The 23,626-nt window shown below is 43.4% G+C and overlaps 2 protein-coding genes across 3 annotated transcripts in view; one reads left to right on the forward strand and one right to left on the reverse strand.

The window, feature by feature from the left end:
• Positions 1-15,689, forward strand: part of GALNT15 (polypeptide N-acetylgalactosaminyltransferase 15) — a 36,105-nt gene extending 20,416 nt beyond the window's left edge. For both annotated transcript variants that reach the window (XM_019535550.1, XM_019535560.1), the window contains 6 exons: positions 793-910; positions 3,360-3,554; positions 5,971-6,102; positions 7,168-7,269; positions 11,792-11,932; positions 14,651-15,689. In XM_019535550.1, the coding sequence (XP_019391095.1) occupies positions 793-910; positions 3,360-3,554; positions 5,971-6,102; positions 7,168-7,269; positions 11,792-11,932; positions 14,651-14,797 (835 nt within the window). In that variant the 3' untranslated portion in view covers positions 14,798-15,689. The remainder of the gene's footprint in view (positions 1-792; positions 911-3,359; positions 3,555-5,970; positions 6,103-7,167; positions 7,270-11,791; positions 11,933-14,650) is intronic.
• Positions 15,690-16,156: 467 nt separating this feature from the next.
• LOC109310439 (vitelline membrane outer layer protein 1 homolog) lies at positions 16,157-19,193 on the reverse strand. The gene is made up of 3 exons (XM_019535573.1): positions 18,741-19,193; positions 18,535-18,650; positions 16,157-16,740 (listed from the first exon to the last, which is right to left on the reverse strand). The coding sequence occupies exons 1-3, from the start codon at positions 18,942-18,944 to the stop codon at positions 16,443-16,445; spliced, it is 618 nt and encodes a 205-aa protein (XP_019391118.1). The 5' UTR covers positions 18,945-19,193; the 3' UTR covers positions 16,157-16,442.
• Between the last annotated feature and the right edge of the window lie 4,433 nt (positions 19,194-23,626).

The following is a 23,626-nucleotide window of genomic DNA, read 5'->3' on the forward strand; positions in this document are numbered from 1 at the left end:
CCAAGCAGGGTTTGAATTATGAAGGAGCTCACAGAGGCTAAGCCCCACATAAGAAATGAGAGCCCCCTCCCCCACCCCACATAAGATTTGAAAATCATAACCTGGGGGGTCTCTGAATTTGTTAGGGCATTGTGATGGGCAGCCCTTTGTTTTTTTTGCAGCCCCCCCAAGAGTAAAAGTGTAATTTGAACCCAGGATCCAAGGAGCAGCAGTCTTCAGTGAATTAGCAGTTTGGCCGATACAATATTGAGCGGATCCCAATTTCTCAGCACTGACTGCAAGCTAAAGGACTTCTATGTGGGAAGACTGAGACAGGATGCAAAAACAGAGAGTATGCTGGGAACACAAGGGTCAGAGAGAAGAAAGACACTTCTTCTCTGCAAGCCTTTACATAACAGTTTTTTTACTAGGGTGTTCTACCAATGGAAATGTCTGTGCACTGTTTTGGCCACCTTCCGTGAAAGTAAACAGGCATCATATACATTTGTTAATTAAATAAACTGTGCTAGGAGTAGGAAATACCCTAAGCCCCATCTCTCCCAACAGGAAAATGATTCATTATAAAGCCTCAAAACCTGCCACTGCTCAGTGACTGCCAAGCAGTGCACAGGCACATGCAGATACAAATGCCTTATGAGTACAATTGCAGTTTTAAAACTCCCCCAACCCTACCCAGCAGCAACAACACAGGTTCATGCATCATTTTTAACGGACAAGAGTGAATCTCATCCTCTATTTATCTCATTATATTAAACCATATCAAGATTCACTGTTAAACTGTGCTCTTTCTAGAAGTCCTGTGGTACCAGGTGGAGTTGTGGCAATGGACCGACATTACTTCCGGAATATTGGAGCTTATGATTCTGACATGACCCTATGGGGGGCAGAAAACCTAGAATTATCTATAAGGGTAAGAGTGAAATGTCAACAAGTGTATCTATTGTGTGCGTGTGTGTTTTAAGAGCACAGAATCTAAAGGCCCATAAGCAACTATGAAGAATAACAGCTATCTATAAAAGCACATGTGGTGCCCAGAAATTTCTCCTTTCAAAAGTATTCTACCTCCAAAGTTCCTTGATCCAGTAGAATCAAGTGACAACATCCAGAAATGCTAAGAAAGAAGCATTACCTCATTAAAACAAAACCACATTGCCTATCATGGCCTGCCTATGTAAGTACATACATTTGGGGAGGTTAAATTGAGTTCAAAATGGCCACCAAATTTAAACCTGGCTCATCCCAGTGCTTACACTTACAGACCCAGTCTCAGTGACCAGCAATCAGTCTAACCCTGTAAGAGAACAGAAGTTCTATGCACATAAACTGATCTAAAAATTGCAGAAACTGCTTTAAGAGAAACCTGAATTGATGTAGTCAGAATCATTTGATTTAGGTCAAACTGGTGCGTGGAACTTCTTTCCACTTCCGCTGCACAGCTCCAGGGCTGGGAAAACCCAGCCTGGGCTGAAAAAGTCTCAGGACTGCTCTTTTCACCCTGCTTCCCGCCCCCCGGAATATTTTTTGCCCCCTCCCACCCGATTAGCCAGCCATCTCAACCCTCATCCCACAAGCTACTCTGGGTGCAGCCACTTCTTTTAGCAAGTAAGTCCCAGCAGGGAGGGGCCAGAAGGGATGGGGCTATAGGCTCACTTATGCGGAGACATCCCACCCCACACCATCCACCAGTCGTGCCTGACCCCCTTGTCCCTTGTGAGATGTGTCTTCCCCTCTACCCAACCTGCGGGCTGCACCTGCACGCCCACACCTCATGGGTTGTGCCTGTACCCCCCACCCCACCTGTGGGTCGCATCTGCCCCCCCTCAACTCCACCTGTGGGTCACTCCTGCCCCATCCAGCCCTTGCAGTTCATGCCTTCCCTCCTTACCCCACCTATGGGTTGTGCCTGTCCCCTCTTACCTCACCTACAGGTTGTGCCTGCCCTCTCCACCCCTTGTGGATTGTGCCAGCCCTCCCACCCCATCTGCAGGTCATGCCTTCCCCCCTACCTCTTGTGGGTCATGTCTGTGCCAAATCCCACACACAGGTTGTGTCTGCCCCCCCAACCCCACCCACAAGTTGTGCCTCCCTCTCCATCCTCCAAAGGACCCTCAATCCCTTCCAGCCTGCTAGACCCCCAACTCCCTAACTAGCGCCCCTCCCCACTCTCATCCTGACTTACCTGCTATCAGACAGCCATTTTGAATCAATTTAACTTCACCCTAATGCTGCCGAATGCCTGTATTTAGCCCCTGAGGACAGGACAGAGATTTTACCACCTTCTGAAAGTTGCTAAACTTCCCTCTACATACACTTCAGCAAAAGCAGCATATTTATTTATTTCTTCAAGAATAGAAATGTCAATACTTCAAGCTGTTCCTATTAAACAAGGTCCTGGATACTGAATATCTCCCATGAGAAAGTTCTGAAGACTGTAAGACACGAATACTATAGACTCTATTATGGCTCAGGGAAACAGAAAAAGAAATCCTTTTTTTTTTTTTTTTTTGCACCGGTCCTGGAAGCACTGGAATACCAGGTCAATGCATGGAGTGGATGGAGCACGCTTCGGTTCCACCACCCAACACCAAAAAGAATCTGCCCAATATAGACCTCCTGTGGAGGACATATCAGCGGGCCAAAAGCCCCACATGAGCAGAATGCAGGGAGAGGCGAACTTTGTGCTAAATTCAGTGCTAATGTAAGTGAATGCATTGAGTTTTGTGGCAGCCTCTCCATTTACACCAGCATTATAATATGGTCAGTTAGCAGCAACAAACCACAGGTGAGACCATAGGTGCTCAAGTGCATATCCATATGCAAGTGCCACATACTAGTTATTCAACTGCAGCCCGAAGCATCCCAAACACTGCTTTTGAGCACAAATGTCATAGCCTAACTTGTCTGTATGTTCTCCTTCCTTTGCAGTCTTCACAGATGTACTGGGAGAGCAGACTTCTTTCTCCTTCTCTTTCATATTAACATGGCTGTTAGATAAAGTAAATTGATAAGGGCTTTTGGTAATAATTTTCTATATACCCTTTACATTTGCTCACACTGTTGCTTAAGAATACTGTTCCTGTCCTGCTGCTAAACCAGATAAAATATTGGAGCAAAAAGGAAAAAGGATTGGAGAAAAAGGAATTTGCTTTTGTAGGATGCGCATAAACTGAGCACTGGAGCTTGGGATAGATATCTAGATTTTTAGCAACTTGCCAGAATAATGTTTTACTGATTTCAGTGACTACTTAACTTTTTTGCACTAAGTTACTTATACCTTGCGCTCAGTGCTGCTGAAAGTGATTAATTATTTAGAAGATAAATGATGCTAAAACCAATTTCTGTCTTTATCTGTACTGCAGGCCTGGCTCTGTGGTGGTTCTGTAGAAATCCTTCCGTGCTCACGAGTGGGGCATGTCTATCGAAATCACATCCCACCTGCATTTCCCTATGAAGAAGTCATGATGAGGAACAAAATCCGAATAGCAGAGACTTGGCTGGGTTCTTTTAGAGAGAACTTCTACAAGCATAACACACTGGCATCCTTAATCAGCAAGGTAAAGGCATAAATGATGGCTCATCTCTCAGTAAGGGAGAGAAAAGAAAATCCTTCTTGTGACTGAGAAGGAGAGGGAAGAACAGTTGTGAGTTTTTCTTTTTAGCAGATTCCTGCTGCTTTGTTAGAAGCCCATGTATCATATTTACATTTCCAGTGTTTTGTCAGCAGAGAAATAGACACAGAATACATCAGGATTAGGAAAGCAATCACTGAGATATAATGTTCACAGTAAAGTTGACTCCCTGCTTAGTTCATGGATGTCCAGAAACAGCTGCAACTAAACTCACAAGACTAAGGTGAAGCACACAGGAAGGTAACAGAAAAGTCAGGATATAAAAAATACAGACATCCCAACCAACCAATACAAGTTAGATTTTCATTAGAAGAATCAGCCTTAAAAAATAATTAAATACTTGCTAGAGAGGGTCACATTAGCTAAAGTATCAGAATTCAATGTTCTTCCCAGACTGGTTCAGTCTGCACTAGAACCACAGTTTAGTTGGGGACAGATTGAATACAACAGTGGGATTGAACTAGATCATATATATAATCTTATATTTTAGGGGGTTTGCAATCTAAGCTGCACCATTGTTGACAATACTGCTGCTAGGCCTATTTCTTTGGCTCCAATAACTTTTATTATATCAGAAACATTCTCCTGTCACTCCTTAATCAAATGTCTGATGACAATATGAGAGGTAAGCAGGGTATGAGTAAGCACTATCTACATTTCCCCACAGTTTTTGCACTGGTGTTCAGTCCTAATCGGGTATCTCCCAGTTATTGCAGTCCTGAGCATCATGTGAACACTCTCCACCAGGATTCTCCCATGAACCTGAGACCCGAACATTTTATTTCACTCTGATTCTCACTTGTCAACAGAGTCGTTGCTTCTTTTCCCTGTAACAGGACTTAAACCCCATTGCTCAGACTTTCCTTTCATTAAGTCCCATGCAGGTTCCCTGATTCAAAGATGCTGCAGCAGTGCAAACAGAGAGGAAAATGTGATTTCAGGTCCCCAAAGATGAATGGCCGCTTCCTTAAACCATTTAACATAATCAACTGAAGGTGCTTTTTGTTAGCTTGGTCCTAACTTTACCTTGAACTAATAAACTCTCCGGCCTTCAATATTGCTGGCTATTTGCTGAAAGTACCTGAATCTTTGCCATAAAGTTGATTCTGTGCAGGATACTGAAATTATATACTATGAAGCACCCTCAACTATGCTATTTTTATACTATTTATACTCAATCTACCATAACCCAGAACGTCCCTTTCCTTGTTACATTCCTTCTATATCCCATGCTCTCATGCCAATGCAGCATGATGTAGTTAATAGATATAGGCACTAAACAGTTTGAAGCACTACCAATTACTTGCAGTCATCATGATACACTTACTATTCAGGGTTTTGTTGTGCTAAAAGGATGAACAGGGCCACCTGCTGGCCACTGAAAAATCTCGATGGCATTGACTTGGTGATAAAAAACTGAACCCCAGTTTAGATGTATACTTTTTTTCATGGTCTGAATTGTTTTGTGCTTGGTATATCTACAGTGTGAACATAACTATGGATTAATAAAGCTCCATATTTTCATTTTTATCCTGTTGGGGTTTTTTTGTTGTTTAATTCAATGTAAAAGTGAAAGGAGTTTCATCTCAGATGATTTGGATGTCCTGCATCCGGCACCAAATGTCAACTGTCATTAACAAGACACAATGATATTTGATGACATCAGCTTTTTAGGTCCCAGTAAATTTAAGCAGGGCAGTTCATTTTTACAAAACCCTCAGATTAATTGTACACTCATCTTGTTTTTATGGCTTATTGGAATTTGCTCAAATTATGGGCCTGAGAGAAGCTGATTCTTTTCAGTTAGTCAATAGTTGTTGCATTGAGACCAGGGCCAACACTGATGAAGCAAATCCACTATAAGAAACAGCTACAGTTGAGATTAGCTGTCACATGAGTTGTAGCTCTCAGAAGGAATGAAATGGAGCTGCTGGATCTGCCAGAGCCTAGATTTGTAACTGTTCCACACATTGCAAAGCCATGGCTTTTTTTTCTCTCTCCTCTAAAATTTTGAAATGGGATTGAGTAGAGGGTGATGTATGTTCATGTTACAAACTTGAATGTAAAAAAATACCAATTTTGCAAGAAAATTCACTTGGCTTTGGAATAAAGACCTTAATTCCCACACCAAGTCATCTCTGCAAAATATTTATTTTCCCTGTATCACTAAACTAACTGCTACTGTGGAATAAATTTACAGGAGGGAGTCACCATGTGAGAGACATGTATTAATTGCAACATGCAGTGTATATGGATTGTCAGAACTGAGCCTCTCTGGTTAGTCTCTCTCTTCTAGCTTTGTTCAATATCTTTTCCCTTGTCCTCTGCTTTCTCATTTGAGGTGGAGAAACCAGACTGCAATGAGAGCCTTCAGCTGCAAAAGAGGTTGGGCTGTAGAGATTTTCACTGGTTTATATCAAATGTGTACCCTGAACTTCACTTGCCAAAGGACAGACCAAAATTCTCTGGCAAGGTAGGAGGAAGTTTATTATTATTAATAATTGTGGTACTGTATTTGTTAGAAAACCCACTGCACCTGGCACTACACAAGCATATGATAAAACCAACGTTGCCCTGAAGATCTTAATAACATATTTACTAGCATACCGCACACACCTTCCTTCTCCACAATCAGTCCTCCCAAACTGGAGGTGCATGTATTAAGCGAGGAAGCTGATTTTTCTTTGCTAGAATAGAAGCAGGGACACTGTACTAAAATGACTGAATCAGCAGGCAGCATAGGTGAAGTCCAGTGCTAAACCTCTTTCAGCTGCTGGTGAGGCAGTAGCTTTTGGCTGAAGAGCCACTGAGCTGCTGTATGCAGTATGTTGATGAGGTCTGTGGTATAGAAACAACTCGTCATTACTTACAGGAACCAGTTACAGTAAAGAAGTAACAGTTTTCCTAGTGCCCTTGCCAGGGGCTAGGACGTAGCCTTGTTGTTGTTTCCAAAGAACAAGGCGTGTGTCTTATTTGGGGGCATTTGGTATGTGAGAAAATATGGTATCTAGGCAACACCAACTAAAAATTGGAGAGGAAAAAAAAACATCAGGGTGAAATAAAGTCGGGCTCCCAATCAGGAATTGAACCCAGACCTCCCAAGTACCTGTTCAGTGCCCTGTTCATAAAATCATGCTTCCTCCAACCAAGCAAGCATTTTAGAGGTTTAGAAGGAATACAAAAACTTACCACAAAACTCTTCATCTAGTCAAAACCTAGTTTAAAAAATGTTTTGACACAAAAAATTCAGTGAGGCCTAGTAATTCTAAACCAGAAGTGAATGTCTCTAATTTTACTAAATATCATTAGATCAAACTGATCTCTGGTGTAACTCCACCTGCATCAAGGTTCCAGTTGGCCCTGTGTGCCAAGAATGTTTGATTGTGTCTATAAGAGAAAGAACTCTTATTGCTAATTTGTAAATTAAAACTTACAAAGAGGTAATAAAAAGACTGCAATCCTATAAAAGTAAATTGAAAGATATTTTATTTTTAACTGATAGATAGTACTTTATATCAGTATAAATATTTATTCACAGCTGCACAATACTGGTATTGGCTTCTGTGCAGATTACAGATCCAGAGGGGGTGTATCAGAAGGTCCTGTTGAACTGTCTCCTTGTACTGATGCTACTAACCAGGTATTGCTTATTTAAAATATATGTAAGGCCAAGATTTAGGATGGTATTTAAACTTTTTAAGTATGGGAGGAGTCCTACTGACTTTAATGGGAGTGTTTGTGCACTTTCAGTATGTGCTTATGCTTAAAGCGTATGTGCCTTCTTGATTCAAGAACTAAATGCTAAAGAGCTGAATTGCTATCACAGTACATCTTGTTGATTGTGTCACAGTTGTCTTTCCCATTTGGGAATCAGCTTTTCTCACTGGATACCATTAAACTCTTGAGGTTCACCATACTACTGTTCTGTGATATTTGCTTGAACAGTATTTGTTTAGCCTGTATGGATAATCAGATATAGAGCCAGGAATGAGAAATGGAAGTAAATAGGTTAAAAAAATACTGCAGCATGCTTTATTACTGCAAATGGTAAATGTCAAGATTTTAATGGTCCCCATGATTCCTCCCGTCTTCAAGCTTTCAAAATGAAGCATAAAAATTACATTTTAGGTATACTAAATGAAATATTTATTTAGCACACTCCTTTACAGTACTATAATTCAAAATAAATTACAATGCTGTGTTAAAATATTCATTCATTCAAGTGACTTATGACTAAGTGATCTTTGTTTAGTGCAAATACAAGCAACACCGTAACTACTTAATACCCTCCTACTCTCCATTCTTTTAAAAAAATTCCCCATAGGTGAATCTAATATGTAAAATATAACATGGTTAACCAACAAGTCAGTTTATTGTCAGTAACAGATGTTTACTATCTGGGTTCCATTTTCACCTCAAATTAGTCATATGTACAATTTAGGGCAGATAGATATTTGGATATATGTTTTATAAATTGGAATGACTGAAAATACGGTGAAATTGTTTTTGTCCAAAATATAGTGCAAAAATAAAAGCCATGTTAGATAATGCTAAAAATCAGGTCTTTACTTTGTCAGAGGTAAATCACAATACTGAGGTCTGGATTAATATTAGACAATTAACCTTCAATGCTACGTGGCTCGTAGATCCAGATTTCCCATTAAAGGTAAGAGAAGTCTGGAATGAACAAATGTAAGACTTGATCTTTACATTGTCCACACAAATATTTTAATCCTGATTGGTTTGCAAAGTTTGCCTCCTGATTCATTCAGAAACAGTTTTTTCATCCCATGAACTTTTAAATCAGGGGTGGGCAAAGTCTGGTCTGCAAGTCGGATCTGGCCAGCAGGGTACTCCATTTCTCAGCAGTCCCTGCCCGCGGAGCTGGGGCCAGCACCAACTGTGCTACCATAGTGTGCGGCTGAGGTTTCTGTGGAGACCAGCCCCAGCAGCACTGGCAGGCAGCAGCGGCACCATCGACGGTGAAGAGCTGTGCTGCAGGTGGGAACGGGGCAGGCTCAGCTGCCACCACCTGTGCAGGGCAGGCAGCAGTGATGGCAGTGGCACTGCTGGGAGGGGTGGCTATGGGGGGCTATGGTGAATTTTGGGGTGGCCATAGCACCCCCCCTAGTTTTGCCCCTGCTGGTAGGGTGTGCTGCAGGGCAGGGTGCTACTTCGGAGCTGGGCTGGGATCTTGTGGCAGTAACACTGTGGTCCAAAGCCAGAGCAGAACCACGATCTGCAGCCTGCATGCCCAAGGCAGGGATGTGCAGGCAGTAGATCATGGCTCTGCCTCAGCTCCAGACCATACTGTCACCACTGCAAGATCCCACCCTGGCCCTGGAGCAGCCCTGTGCCCTGTCAGCAGTGCTGGGGCCAGTCTCCATGGAAATCCTGGCCCTGCTATCATAGTCTGGCTGCTCCTGGGGTCTCCATGGAAACTGGCCCCAGCCACACAGGCAGGCACTGCTAAGAATTTGAGTCTGGCAACTGGCCTGGATCTGCCATTTTTCCCACCCCTGTTTTAAATTAATCTCTTGCTTGAAACTTTCAGACAAAACCTAATTGGAATGAGGCTAATCACTAGCTTTGAGGATAAGGCCTATGAGTTTCAAGGTATTCATAATTATTAAATTCAAATTAAATTAAATAGTATGTGAGGAAGGGAAGGACTAGGATGTTTAGAGCACAAATGCATCCCCTCTACAATAAAACAAACTGATTTCACTAGTTTTATGATAGAATCATAGAAAGTTAGGGTTGAAATGGACCTCACAAGGTGATATAGTCCAACGCCCTGCTCAAAGCAGGACCATCCACAACTAGATCGTTCCAGCCAAAGCTTTGTCTAGCCAGGTTTTGAAAACCTCCAAGAATGGAGCTTCGACCACCTCTCTGGGTAGCCTGTTCCAGTGTTTTACTACCCTCTTAGTGAGAAAATTATTCCTTATATCTAACCTAAACATTTCTTGCTGCAACTTGGGACCATTACTCCTTGTTCTGTCATCTGCCACCACTGAGAACAGTCTAGCTCCATCCTCTTTCAAACCTTCCTTCAGGTGATTGAAAGCTACTAAGTCCCCTCTGTCTCCTCTTCTCTAGACTAACTAAGCCTAGTTCCCTCAGTCTTTCCTCATAAGTCTTGTCCCCCAGCCCCTGAACCATTTTTGTTGCCCTCTACTGGACTCTCTCTAATTTGTCCACATTCTTGTAGTGGGGGGCTCAAAACTGAACACAGTACTTAAGATGTGGCCTCACCAGTGCTGAATAGAGGGGAATAATCACTTCCCTTGACTTTCTGGCAACACACCTACCAAGGCAGCCAGTATGCCATTAGCCTTCATGGCAATGAGGACACATTGCTGGCTTATATTTAGTTTATTGTCCACTGTAATGCCCACGTCCTTTTCTGCAGCGCTGCTGCCCAGCCAGTCAGCCCCCACCTGGTACTTGTGCACAGGATTGTTCCACCTTAAGTGGAGGACTTTGTATTTGTCCTTGTTGAACCTCATGCAATTTCTTTTGGCCCAATCCTCCAATTTGTCTAGGTCACTCTGAATCCTAGCCCTACCCTCCAGTGTATCTACTACTCCCCCCAGCTTGGTGTCATCTGCAAACTTGATGAGGGTGCATGCTATGCAATCTTCTAGGTCATTGATGAAGATATTGAACAAAACCAGCCCCAGGATCTACTCCTGGGGCACTCCACTTGCTACTGGCTGCCAACTAGACAACAAGCCATTGATTACTCAGAGTATCTCTGAGCCCGATACTCCAGCCAGTTTTCTATCCACCTCACAGTCCATTCATCCAGCTCATACTTCCTTAGCTTGCCTGTAAGAATGCTGTGGGAGACCATATCAAAAGCCTTGCTAAAATCAAGGTACACCACATGCACCAGTCTCCCTGCATCCACAGAGCCAGTCATCTCATCACAGAAGACAATCAGGTTGGTCAGGCATGACTTGCCCCTGGTGAATCCATGCTGACTGTTCCTAATTACTTTTTCTCTTCCAAGTGCTTAAAAATCGATTCCTTGAGGATCTGCTCCATGATTTTTCCAGGGACTGAGGTGAAGCTGACTGATCTGTAGTTCCCTGGATCCTCCTTTTTCCCTTTCTTAACTATGGGCACTATGTTTGCCCTTTTCCAATCATCCAGGACTTCTCCTGATCACCATTAGTTTTCAAAGATGATGGTCAATGGCTCTGCAATCACATCAGCCAACTCCCTCAGCACCCTTGGGTACATCCTGTCCAGCCTCATGGACTTGTATATATCCAGCTTTTCTAAATAGTCCCTAACCTGTTCGTTTACCACTGATGGCTGCTCACCTCTCCCCCAAGCTGTGCTGCCTGGTACAGTAGTCTGGGAGCTGATCTTGCCTGTGAAGACTGAGGCAAAAGAGGTATTGAGCACTTGAGCCTTTTCTGCATCTTCTGTCACAAGGTTGCCTCCCTCATTCAGTAAGGGACCCACACTTTCCCTGATCCTCCTCTTGCTACTGACATAATTGTAGAAAGTCTTCTTGTTACCCTTCATATCCCAAGCACATGCTTGTGGTGTCTCCAATTGTGCTTTGGCCTTCCTGACTTTACCCCTGCATGCCTGAGCAATGCTCTTATATTCTTCCCTAATTATTTGTCCAAGTTTCCACTCCTTATAAGCTTCCTGACGTCTGTGGGTTGTTTTGCTCTGCACTGTAGATATATGCACCTGAATTAGTTAGCTTACAGCTAGCTTGCACCTTTCTGCACCTGAATTAGTTAGCTTAAAGTTAGCTTGCATATGTCTGCACAAGCTGCCATCATACCTTTAACCACACTGTTGACTTAAGTTGTGAAAGTCCCTCCACCGAAAGCATATTTTATTTTTAAACAGGAGAAATACTGTGTTTCCCAGAAATGTTATATTCTGGATCTATTTTACATTTCAGTCCACACCTTAAAACCTTTGCTTCTGAAAAAAAATAGTCTTGATGAGGTTGTTATGCAAGAACTACCTGTAAGGAGACTGGTTTGCAAGCTCAAGTTCATTGGGTCTCTGTTATTTTCTTAGTTACTTCATAAACAAAGACAGGAAATTATTTCTGGATCTAGCATCTAAAATGAATTGGAATGTCCTTCAACTTTATTCATGCAAACAAATCCTTCATATTTTAGGACTTTGAATATAGCAGCATGAAGGAAATCCGGTCTGGTTCTGCTCCACAGCTTTGCTTTGGTATCAGACATGACAAAGTGATCTTTCAAAACTGTACAGAAGCAGCAGAAAACAGTCAACAGCACTGGGATGTCCAGGAGGTGGGTAGTGATTTTTTTAAATGAATCTCAGGTAGCTGAAAACAATCTAAAAATTGTGGAGGTGGGGAAGAGAGGAGAAAGGAAGAGAAGGGGATAGAAGCGGGTACCTGAAATTTTCAGTTTTCACTGAATCCCAATTGGAACCAAGATATTCTGATGATATTTGTCCCATTTAAAATAACTATGCAGTACAAATGTAGTTAAGAGTGAGCATGTGTGCACAAGATGTTTACTTCAGAGTAAACTAATTAGCTCTGCAGTAAATATCTTGGTGTCTACATGTGCAAGGCTATTAAGATGGAGCAAACTAATAAACTCTGCATCAGGATAGTACTTATAAATACAAGTAATATCCTGCTGTGGAGTTTGTTTTTTTTTTAATCTGCAGCCCTGCATATGTAAATACTGACATGGCACACTGGGGAATGAGGGTGCTTCAGTATGGGGACTGCCTGCCAGCTAGCCCTTCACTGGAGCACCCTTGTGTCCTAGCCAATCCCTCTGTAGCATGTTGAACCAAGGGGGAGCAGCTCTGGGTTGGCAGACTGATGCCTAGGGCCTCCTGCCAGGTGAGGCTGCTCCCAGGTGCACATTCAAATGGCATGCCTGTGAGCAATAAACTCCAGAGTTTATTGCTTCACACTAATTGCACATGTAGATGTACCCAGTAAGGAGCAAAGCCAGCATACTCTTAATCCACATGCCCTAGATTTTTGTTGTATAAGCCCAAGCTGTTTCATTTACAGAGCATTCTGGAATACATCAATTAATGGTTACAAAAGTAACTTCTGTAATTCTTCAGGCACAAAAGACCCTTGCAGCAGAGAAAAGTCTGGTTCTGCTTTGCAGGTTGGGAGAGACTTCAGAGGGCCAGATTCTGGGAGCAGATGCAGAAAGTGTGAAGCCCTTCTGCTCTTTGGGAAATTGAGTGCATTTTAAAATTCACCCCATCTTGCAAGATAGATGTCTTTCTTTTTATAGAAACTCAGTATGATTCAGTGGAATTCTTCCTGCAGGACAGGTAAAGTTTAAGGCTCCTGGACGGTACAGGAAATGTCTAGTTACTCCATCATCACTTCAGTCATAGGAGCTGCATCTACATGAGTGAGCACATGCTTGTGGCATCTCAAAGCAGTTTGAGATGCTGCAAGAGGCATGCCATGAGACCCCAGCTGCACCTGGAAAGCTCATGCTGGGGTTGCCAGGGAGACCAGCCTGAGCTGCACTGGCAGTGCGTGTGGCAGAGCAGGGAGCTCTTGGGATGGGGTCAGCTTGCTCCAGAGTGAAGACAGAGCTGTCATCTGTAACCTGCATGTGCTGGGCAGGGGATTTCTGCTCTGCCTTGACTCCAGACCAGACTGTCACTGCTGCAAGGAGCCAGGGCAGAGCTGCAATCCCCTGCTTGCATGCCCCTGCCCAGAGCATGCAGGCTACAGATTGTGGCTCTGCCCTGGCTCCAAAGCAAGCTGCCCACATCCCAAGTTCCCAGTGGCTCCAGAAGAGCCCCCTGCATTGCTCTGCCACCAGGGCTCAGGCTGGTCTCCATGGCAACCCCAGCCTGAGTTTTCCTTGCAGGTGCAGCTGGAATCTCCATGGTGACTGGCCCAAGCCATGAGGGCAGGGGTTGCTAGGAAATGGAGTCTGGCTGTTGACCAGATCAGCCATTTTGCCCACCCCTGCTCTACCACCTGGACAAAGTGTCTCTATGCCTGCCGAATGGCCCTGCTACTCCAGCACACTGCCTCAGAGTGCTGGAGGAAACAGAAGCAGGGCAAGGCTGGCAGTAGTCAGTCGGACCCAGGGTCTGCCTTGGTAAGCAGGGATGTGGGAACAGGGGGAACTTTGTGGGGTGGGGGGAGGACTGTGAGGGAGAGGTAGGTTCCCCGCCTGCCTCCACCACAGCATAGCCCCCTGCCACCTGCAGCAGCAGCCAGCCCTCAGCACGTTTATGGCCCACTGCAGACAGAAGCCCTGGCGGCACGTGGGGCAGCTTGAGACCCGGGAGCTACATGTGGTGCACAGAGCCAACCCAGTCTGCTGGCATGCACTTTTGATGTGGAGGCAGGAGCTGGCCCAGCCCAATGGTGTGTGGCTCCTGCATACAGTGCTGGGAGCCTTGCGGGGTGGCAGGAGTTGGCCCAATCCTACCCAAAGGTGTATGCCAATGGGCCAGGCTGGCTCCGTGCACCACACATAGTCCCTGGGTCTCAGGTGGCACTGCGCGCTGCTAGGGGCCTCTGCCTGCAGTGGGCAATGACTGACATTGGCTACTGGCTGCTGGTGCTGTGGGGGGGTGGGCTGTGCATCATGGGGGGAGGGTGGGGAGGAGACCCACACCTCCACAGTTCCCCTATGAGTCCCCCTACAATCAATCCACAAACCCCATCTACAAACCCTCCCACACCCCTTCCACAACCCCCCCAACCTCCCCCCACTCCCCAGACGCTCCAGGTGCTTTAGAGTGGCTTTCAGAGCCACTCTAATTAAATTGCTCCCTCTTCACCTTCCCATACCATATGTATAAAGGCCCCTAGAGTTCTTATTGATCTCAGGAGGAATTAAGAGTCCCTATCACCTCTAAGGACCAATCCTAGAGCTTTTTAAGTAATCAATTTTTTTTTTTTAACTCACCATTTTTTAAATTCCCTTTTTAAATCACCAATTTTGAAATTCCCTTTTTTTCTTTCCATTCTTTCTTTTTTTTCTCCCCTCATGCAGAGTGGAATGATCATCCACATCCTTTCTGGTAAATGCATGGAAGCAGTACAGAGTGAACCTGAAGCAAATTTGTTCTTACGTCCATGTAACAAGAGCGCAAATCAGCTGTGGCAATTTGAATGCTCACATGTGCTAGATGAGCGATGACTGATAGGCCTTTATGAAGACTGCCCAAACCTCACTGTCACTTTCATTTGGGATTTCAGACGCATGCACTGCTGCATGAAAAAAAAAAAAAGGTTTCACAGGTCTGCTACAGTCTTCAGAGGAAGAAAAGAATACTTTCCTTAGAAAGTCTTGCTAAAATAAATGCAACAGGCACCTTGTTTATCCAGCCCCAACTATAGTTGCCATTTATTCTCTTGAACAAGGAAAAAAAGTACTCTGAGCATCTATAGAGACTCTTCAGCTGAAGGAAGAAGTTTGCCTTTTCAAGAAAACTTGGAAAATTAACTGCTAGGGAATATGTCTTTAACAAAGTCTGTAACTTCTGAGACTACAGAAAGATTAATGTTTGGGAAACTTTTGACATGCTCTCAGAGGAAGTCAGCCTTGTTAGGATGAGAACTTAGCAAAGCTGTAACATGTACTTGACTCATAAAACAAAGTAAGTTTGTATGTATCTAAGCAGTACATGGTGTAAACCATAATTAATATATTCTTTTTAATATACATTCGGTCACTGAGGTTGCAGAGTATGTAAACTGGCATCTATTTGGCCCACTCCTGCTTTCATTAAAAATTCTTATGGACTTAAATGGAAATAGTATAAAGCCTTCTATCTTTGATTCATTGTCTCCTCCTATAACCCAGTCTCAAAAGAAATGGATACATTTACAATTTCCTGCTTCAGTGTTCTTGAAGTTTTAAAAAAACTCTTTAATAAGTGTTCCACGATTAGACTTTTGGACACTCAACCAAAGCAAAATATTAAGGATTTGTGACGAGAAACACCCCCCCAACCAAAATGAATTTTGAATATTTATTCATGGTATTCTGTTTGGACTGATAAATCTTTGGACTTAATTAATGTACTACAGTTGTAGAAGTCCCAGCTGAAAGCACAACATGAAAGTAAATAGTAGGCCTTTATAGCTACATAAGCAGGACATACAGGCTTTTCCTTCCTTTCCGTCCCCACATGCTGGCTATTTAATAGAGTAAGGATGTTGACATTGTTGATTTTAAAAGAGATACCCTCCATCCCCTTGCTTGCCTTGGGTCTCCCAGTTGACTGTTATAAGTAAGTCATACTTACAATTTTCTTATCAAAGTTCTCTTGCTGGGAGCCTGATCCTGTATTCCCTCTGACTTGTGTACTACTGGAGTTAAGGGAAATTGTTTTTGTAAGCAACATAAATGAGCCCGTTTGTCCATTTGGAGCAATAGTTTGTTCGGAATCTTAAATTAGGAGAGAAGTCAAGTAGTGCAAATATCTTTGAATCCTTCCAAAACTGGAGGGGTAAACTTGGCAGGAAGGAGAAGTAATTGTGGGATGGAGTCTTGGGTAACCATTGACTTTCCCTCATATTGGCTCCATAGGAGAATTCCAATAAAAATCAATCCTACCCTTCATATCTTCATTGAGGAAGCAGGGTATTTCTAAGGAAACCTAGTTTGTTGATGATTCTTTTTAAGAGGCAGACAGAAAAATTACTTTTACTGGTACTTAGAGAAGACTGACTTTTCAGTATAGCTTTGACCCAAACTGAAAGGAACAGAAGGTTCTGTTCAGAAAATACCAGGTATTATACTTTAGAAGATCCTAGATACAAGTTTTAACAATGTAAAATTAGTCACAACAGAAGAAGCGAACATCATTAAGTGCTGTGTCATCCACAAAACCCCCCTGGTATGATTCTAGTTTGGTTTGAATGCCACAGATTCCACCTCTTGTACAGGCATTACTCCATCCCCCATAATCACCAAATATACTACCAACTCCTTCTATGATCGCACCACTGGTGCAGCGAAATTTGATACCATTTGCTGCTGTATCATCTACAATTCCTTGTGGTGTTTCAACTTTCAGTTGAAAAGATACGAGGAACCCTTTTGGACACCAAGTGATTGTTGACCATTGTCCAAACCTATGGTGAGAAAAGAAAATTTTAATTAAAAAAAATTAAATGAACTTTCCATTTTAATTTTCAGAATTGTCAATAATGTCATTCAATTGTTATTTTAGTTCAGTATAATTAATGTTTTAAAGTGTAAAGATGCCAGATTTTTTTAAATGATGTATTATTTATTATATGTTGAACATCAGTTCTTCTGAGTGTACTGAGATGCCATTTCCTCAACACTAGTCTTATACTCTAAATAAACTGACAACACAATTATGACAAGAGATCACCAGATAAAAATATTCCCCTACATCTTTGGGATAAATCTATTTGAATGGAGAAAAAAATAGAAAATACTGAAAAGATTATGGGCGTTCTGTTTGCAGTTTGACGTGTCAAACTTGAGGAAACCTGAGAAAATAGGACTCCCTGTGGATATGTGTGCAACAGAAGAAGGTATTTAAATAAATCCACTTATATAAGTATAAGTTAGACTAGAATATTGCTTCTAATACCAATTAAAAATAAGGGGGAGTCACCTCTTTGTTGCCTATCATAAAAGTAATTATGTAGTTGGAAAAACATACCCACATTTCAAAATTTGGATTTATGTTCTACTCACACTTCAAAATTTGGTTATTCATAAGGCTACAAGAAGACCCAGAGTTGTCATAATTAATGCCAAGAAAGATTTTGGATATGTGCTCCAGGGCTGGAGCAGATCTCTAACTACTAGGGAATAAACAGGAGCAGATGACGTGTCATCATTTTCTAACTTGCACCTTTTTCTGAAGCACCTGGGTTTAGCCATTGTCATGGATAGGATACTGGACTACTCTGTCCTCAGATACGATATAAACCCAATAGATAGCCGAGTCACTTGACCCAGTAAACTACAGATCCGTTAACACACAAATTATATTTAAAAACAAATTCTTGAGATTATGTGAAGACATTCATACAGACTGATAGGAATCAAGAATTCAAAGTTGGCATTGAAGGTGATAACCTTTAAAAACAGATAACAGAGACTTAAAATATTTTGTTTCAACTTTTGTTACATACTACCATTACAAATAATTCCAAAGATGGCCCTTACTGAAAACATTAAAGGAAAATAGTTCTCAATTTTTTCTAGTTTCTTTAACTTTATGTATTTGATGAATTGTATTTATGGCCACTCTCGGTGTTTCCCCTCTGTAGTAGTGAACTCCAATCAGACTATTTGCTGAACCCTCCACTAATGGAGAATACTATGAAGACAGAGGACTTATGCCAGTACATCCAACTGGGTCAGGTTTCTTATTAGGCATTTTACCTTAATTGTGCAGATCTTTCACATAGCCTGAGGGAGAATTTAATAATAGAATACAGAACTATTTTTACCCATTTAGACATATTTTAATGCAACAACATTTCACATCTAGAGCACCTCTTTATTGGATGCTATTAACAAGAAATTTTAAAGGCCAAAAGGTCACGTGAGGATGGAGTGTCAATTTTAACTTTTAAAGAACATCAAAGTAGTGTTTCAAGTGAAACCTAAGATATTGAAACATAATACAAATTTAAACTGTAACTATTTTCTTTGCAAATCATGCATCATTGAGGCCTATCCAAGACTATCAGGGTCGCATTGGTATACTCTAGACCATAAAGTGGCCTAGGGAAGGTAAGCAATAATATCTCCAGCATTAAAATCAACCATCTGGACACAACAGCTGGTTCCATGATGGTTGACAGTAGGTTGATAGTGCTTCTCAGATTCCTCCTCATCAGATTTACTAAAGATCAAACATTAAATATCATTAAACTTACTTTCCAGAATCAGACTCAACACTATAGACAGTACTATCAGTATTATTGGGATTTATGCAAAATAAACGGATCCCATTGAGTGCAGTGTCATCATCAGCTCCTCCATACTCCTCCACCTAAAACAGAAATAGAAGAGGAACACAGTTAACATGCTAAGGGCCTACAGCACTGACAAGGATTTCACAAGACTGACCAGCTGCAGTTACCTTTATACTAAATCCCATAGCGTAGAAATGTTCTGGGCACATATCAGTCCAGGTCCAGGTACCCCAGGGTCCTCCATTAGCAACACTTATTGAACTGTAATGTTGTCTATTTACAAAAATGCCATTTGCTTTGACTGCAGGTTCACCAGAGACCAAGTGGGAATATGCTAAGGCAGCCAAAAGCACAATGGCAATGGCCTTCATTTTTTCAGCAACTGTATTAGGTAGTGTGAGACACTATGTTTCTATACTCTGTATTTTATACCACATTTTATCTTTGGCAGTTTGATTATGATAATAAATGTGTTTAAGACTGTCACACAGGAATGCAAACACAGTGTGTTTTGCAACCACTTGGCCCAAGTTTTAAGATTAGTCTAGAAGTCTGAATTACTTAAGTTCTGCCATGAATAAAGTGTATCCCTGCACAGTGAAATGTTGCATTTTTGCTCATCAGTTATTATATGATTAGCTGATTATTTAGGGTCAGATTCTGCAACCCTTACTTGAATTGGGTAGTATATGTTATTCTACAGGTAGTCCCAGTGTTAAGAACCTAATGGAGAGTATCCACATTGCAACTGATTGGCAACCTGAAAGACCTAGATCAGGGGTGGGCAAAATACGGCTCGCGGGCTGGATCTGGCCCACCAACTGATTGTATCCAGCCTGCAAGTTGACAGCTGTAAAGTCACAGGATCTAGATCACAGGGAGCTGTTGGTTCCGGCTGCTGTGTCATGTTAGGCAGGTGGGCACATCCAAGCCCTATCCACAGCTTAGACCAGCTCCCACGCCCCATGCCGGAAGCAGAGCTGAGTGCATGCTGGCATCAGCTGTGGATGCTGCCTAGCTGGGGATCAGGGTGGGGATCATTCTTGCTGGGAATCAGGGTGACTGCCTAGGACTGCAGCGGACAAGCTGATGCAGCAGCGTCACCTGTAAACCCAGGAGGACACCCCAATCTCCAGCAGGACTCAACCGCCTGCATCCACAGCTGATGCCAGCACCTCCCCAGTGCTGCTTCTGGCACACAAGCTGGGAGCTGGTGTAAGCTGCGGGCCATGCTGTAGGTGGGAGGCAGTTGGGGTGGGAGGGGAAGGAAGAAGGGGGAGACAGAGAGAGGTGGCCCTACCCACAAGTGGCAGCAGCTGGTGCTGGGCACCAGGCAAAAGCAAGACCTGGCAACAGGCAAGCTCGCCACATCCAGGGTCCTTCTGGCTGCAGCTGCCTGGAGCCCATGCCAGGGCTGCCCTACAGCTCCTCTGTGCTGCTGCCACCCCGCACCACCTCAGGGGCACCCTGGCTCTGCAGGTCAGTGGCAGCAGGGCAGGGCCCCAGAAGCGGTGAGCATGCCTGCTGCTGGGTCCTGCTTTTGCTTGGTAACCAGCACCAGCTGCTGCCATTCATCGTGGGTAGGGCTCTCTGTCTCCCCACTTCAACCCTCCTTCCTCCCCCTCTAAACAAACTGTCCTACACCTACAGCATAGCCCCGCAGCTTACACCAGCTCCCAGCCTATGCACCAAAAGCAGTACCAGGCAGGTGCCAGCTTCAGTTGCAGATGCAGGTAGCAGCTTCCCCCTGGGGATCAGGGCATCTGAGCCCCTTCTTGGGGTAGGAGGGTGGGCTGGAAGCTGAAGCTGCTGCCCATGCCCACATCAGCTCCTCCGACCTCACCAAACCTCCTAAAGTAGGATGGTGCTCTGTTGTGGTGCTGAGCCAGCCCACAATAGTTCCCCAAAACTCCCTATGTGGCCCTCAGGCCCAAACAATTACTCACTCCTGCCCCAGACCATTTCTTTGTGGTACATTATCAATGGGCCAGATCCTAGAATTCTTCACAGTTATTGCAAATGATTTTACTGGAAGTTTTGTCTGAGTAAACACTGCAGAAATTAGACCTCAGGGAGCATAACCTATGACATACCCTGAATGCTACCTCAAGAACACATACTTGGAGAAGATACCAGGTTATCTGAGAAGCTTACATCACAGAAATAATTTCCAAGCATTCAGACTATCAACTAGGTGGATCCATACACCACATGTAATAATGTTTCCATTCTTCCAAGCTGCAGAGATGAGGGCTTGCACATTAGCTTCCCACTGGAGAAGAAATCAGACGTGTCAGTCAGAGTACAATCTGATTCGTTAATTTAGACATATATACCAGTCTTGTAACAAAGGTAGTCACAAACAGCATGCAGGCAATACCGTCTTTCAGAATTCATAACCCAAATACTAATCCCCATTTTCAGGAAGAACTTTGCTTCAAGAACAGATTAAAAACAGCAAACTCCAATGCTACATGTCATGGCTTCTCCAAAAAACCTGCATCCAAAAATGCAGCACCATAGCATTTTCTTTCAGAGGTAGTAAAATTACCTGTATTATAGCACAATGTGGTGACCCCTATGATAAAGATATGCATTTTCAAAAAGGTCATCCTCTTACATTTAAAAAAGTGGTCTATAAAATTAGTGACCAGAAAAGTATACTATCCCATTTTCCTAGAAAGATTAGAAAGGTACATGGAAACTTTGAATCATATAGATCAGATGTGAGGTCAATACTGATAGCCTGTGCTTTTAAAATGAGACCTTGGGTAATTCCAGAACAACCTGAAGGTTGAACAAATTAATTATTTCTAAACAGCTGCAATATTTCTGTCCATGGACTTTGGTGCGTTCTCTCATGTTTACATAAAAGGTAAGTTTTTGCTATAAATTCAGAGGATAGAGAGTGACCTTTCTACTCAATCCTTCAAAAATATCCAGAAACAATATTTGAGAGAGATTTTTAATAAGTTATATTAGCAATAATTGTGTAATTGTTCGAAGGGCTTCCAGTATCTCTGTTCTTAGCCACATAACTTACTGTAATCTTAGGTTTATAATAATAATGATAGATATAATGACATAGTTTATTCATAGATTCATAGATTATAGTCAGAAGGGACCCAATGGATCATCGTGTCCAACCTCCTGCCCCTGGCAGGAAAGAGGACCGAGGTCAGACAACCCCTGCCAAGCGACTGTCAAGCCTCCTCTTGAAGACCTCCAAGTTAGATGACAGCACCACTTTTCTTGGAAGCCCATTCTAGGGTCTGGCCACCCTTATTGTAAAAAATTTCTTCCTAATGTCTAACTTAAATCTACTCTCCACTAGTGTGCACCCATTATTCCTAGTTACTCCCTGGGGCGCTATGGTAAACAGCACATCCCCAATTCCCTTCTGTCCTCCCCTGATAAATTCATAGGTGGCCACAAGGTCACCCCTCAGCCATCTTTTGTATAGGCTGAAGAGATCCAGATCTCTCAACCTCTCCTCGTAGGGCTTTTCATGGAGACCACTGATCATGTGGGTGGCCCTCCTCTGAACCCTTTCCAGATCCTCTGTGTCCCTCTTGAAGTGCGACACCCAAAACTAGACACAGTACTCCAACTGCGGCCTGACCAATGCTGCATAGAGGGGGAGCATCACCTCCCTCAATCTGTTGGTCATGCATCTGCTAATACACAAGAAGATGCGATCGGCTTTGTTGATGGCCTTGTTGCACTGCTGGCTCATGTTCATCTTGGAGTCAACTATGACTCCAAGATCTCTCTCAGCCTCTGAGCTGCTGAGGAGGACATCCCCCAACCTATAGGTGTGCTGGGGATTCCTCCTTCCTAGGTGGAGTACCTTACATTTATCTTTGTTGAATTGCATCCTATTACGTTCCGCCCATTAATCTAACCTGTCCAGGTCAGCCTGTAACTGATCCCTGCCTTCTGGTGTATTATCTTTGCCCCATAATTTGGTATCATCTGCAAGCTTGGAGAGGGTGCTCAACACACCCTTATCCAAATCACTGATGAAGATACTAAATAATACCAGCCCAAGGACCGAACCCTGCGGGACCCCATTGCCCACCTCCTTCCAGGCCGAGAACAACCTGTCCACCACCACTCTCTGGGTACGGGCCCTAAGCCTGTTGGCCACCCACCTGACTGTGTAGGTATCCACTCCGCAGCCCATTAGCTTCCTTATGAGAATAGGATGCAAAACTGTCGAAGGCCTTCCTAAAATCCAGGTAGATGATGTCAGTCTCCACTTCTGTGTCAAGGCAGTGTGTCACCTGGTCATAAAAGGCTATAAGGTTTGTCAGATAGTATCTACCTACAGCAAACCTGTGCTGGTTTCCATTCAGCATTGTTTCCCCTGCTGGGCTTTCACAAATACGCTCTTTGATGATTTCTAGTATTTTCCCAGGGATAGAGGCAAGACTGACTGGCCTAAAGTTACCCAGCTCCTCCCTTCTCCCCTTCTTAAAAATGGGCACCACACTGGCCTTTTTCCAGTCCTCAGGGACCTGTCCAGAGCACCATGAGAGCTCAAACAGCTGTGCCAGCAGCTCGGCAATGACACTGGCCAATTCCTTCAGCACCCGTGGATGAAGGTCATCCTGGCCAGTTGACTTGTACCCATCCAGCCCTTCCAAGTGCACTAATGGCGGTCTGGTGCCTTTTGGACATCTGTCTATGTTCAAGGTGGGGGGATTGTCTTGGTCAGTATTAAGGAACACTGAAGCGAAGAACTCATTGAAGAGCTCTGCCTTTTTGTCTGCATCAACCACCAACTGACCTGATGTGTCCTGCAGGGGGCCTATCCTACTCTGTGTCTTCTTTTTGCTCGTTATGTATCTGTAGAAGGACTTTTTATTGTTCTTGATTGTTGTAGCCATCTTAAGCTCCAGTCCTGCCTTGGCCTGCCTGACTCCCTGCAAGAGCGTGCCAGGGTGGTATATGCTTTCTTGTTGGCTACCCCCTGCTTCCATTGCCTATATATCTTTCTTTGCCCCCAGTGTTTCCTGAAGCTCCCTGTTCAGCCAAGGGGGCTTTTTTA

The sequence above is a fragment of the Crocodylus porosus genome, unplaced genomic scaffold (genome assembly GCF_001723895.1).
Source record: "Crocodylus porosus isolate Cpor-Errol unplaced genomic scaffold, CroPor_comp1, whole genome shotgun sequence".
Lineage (NCBI taxonomy): Eukaryota > Metazoa > Chordata > Crocodylia > Crocodylidae > Crocodylus > Crocodylus porosus.

Excerpts from the sequence above, each read along its gene's own strand:
- LOC109310439 (XM_019535573.1), bottom strand. The coding sequence starts at position 18,944 with ATGAAGGCCATTGCCATTGTGCTTTTGGCTGCCTTAGCATATTCCCAC. Across the intron at positions 18,651-18,740 it reads CTATGGGATTTAGTATAAAG|GTGGAGGAGTATGGAGGAGC; the intron begins GTAACTGCAGCT and ends TTTCTGTTTTAG. Across the intron at positions 16,741-18,534 it reads GTTGAGTCTGATTCTGGAAA|GTTTGGACAATGGTCAACAA; the intron begins GTAAGTTTAATG and ends TTCTCACCATAG.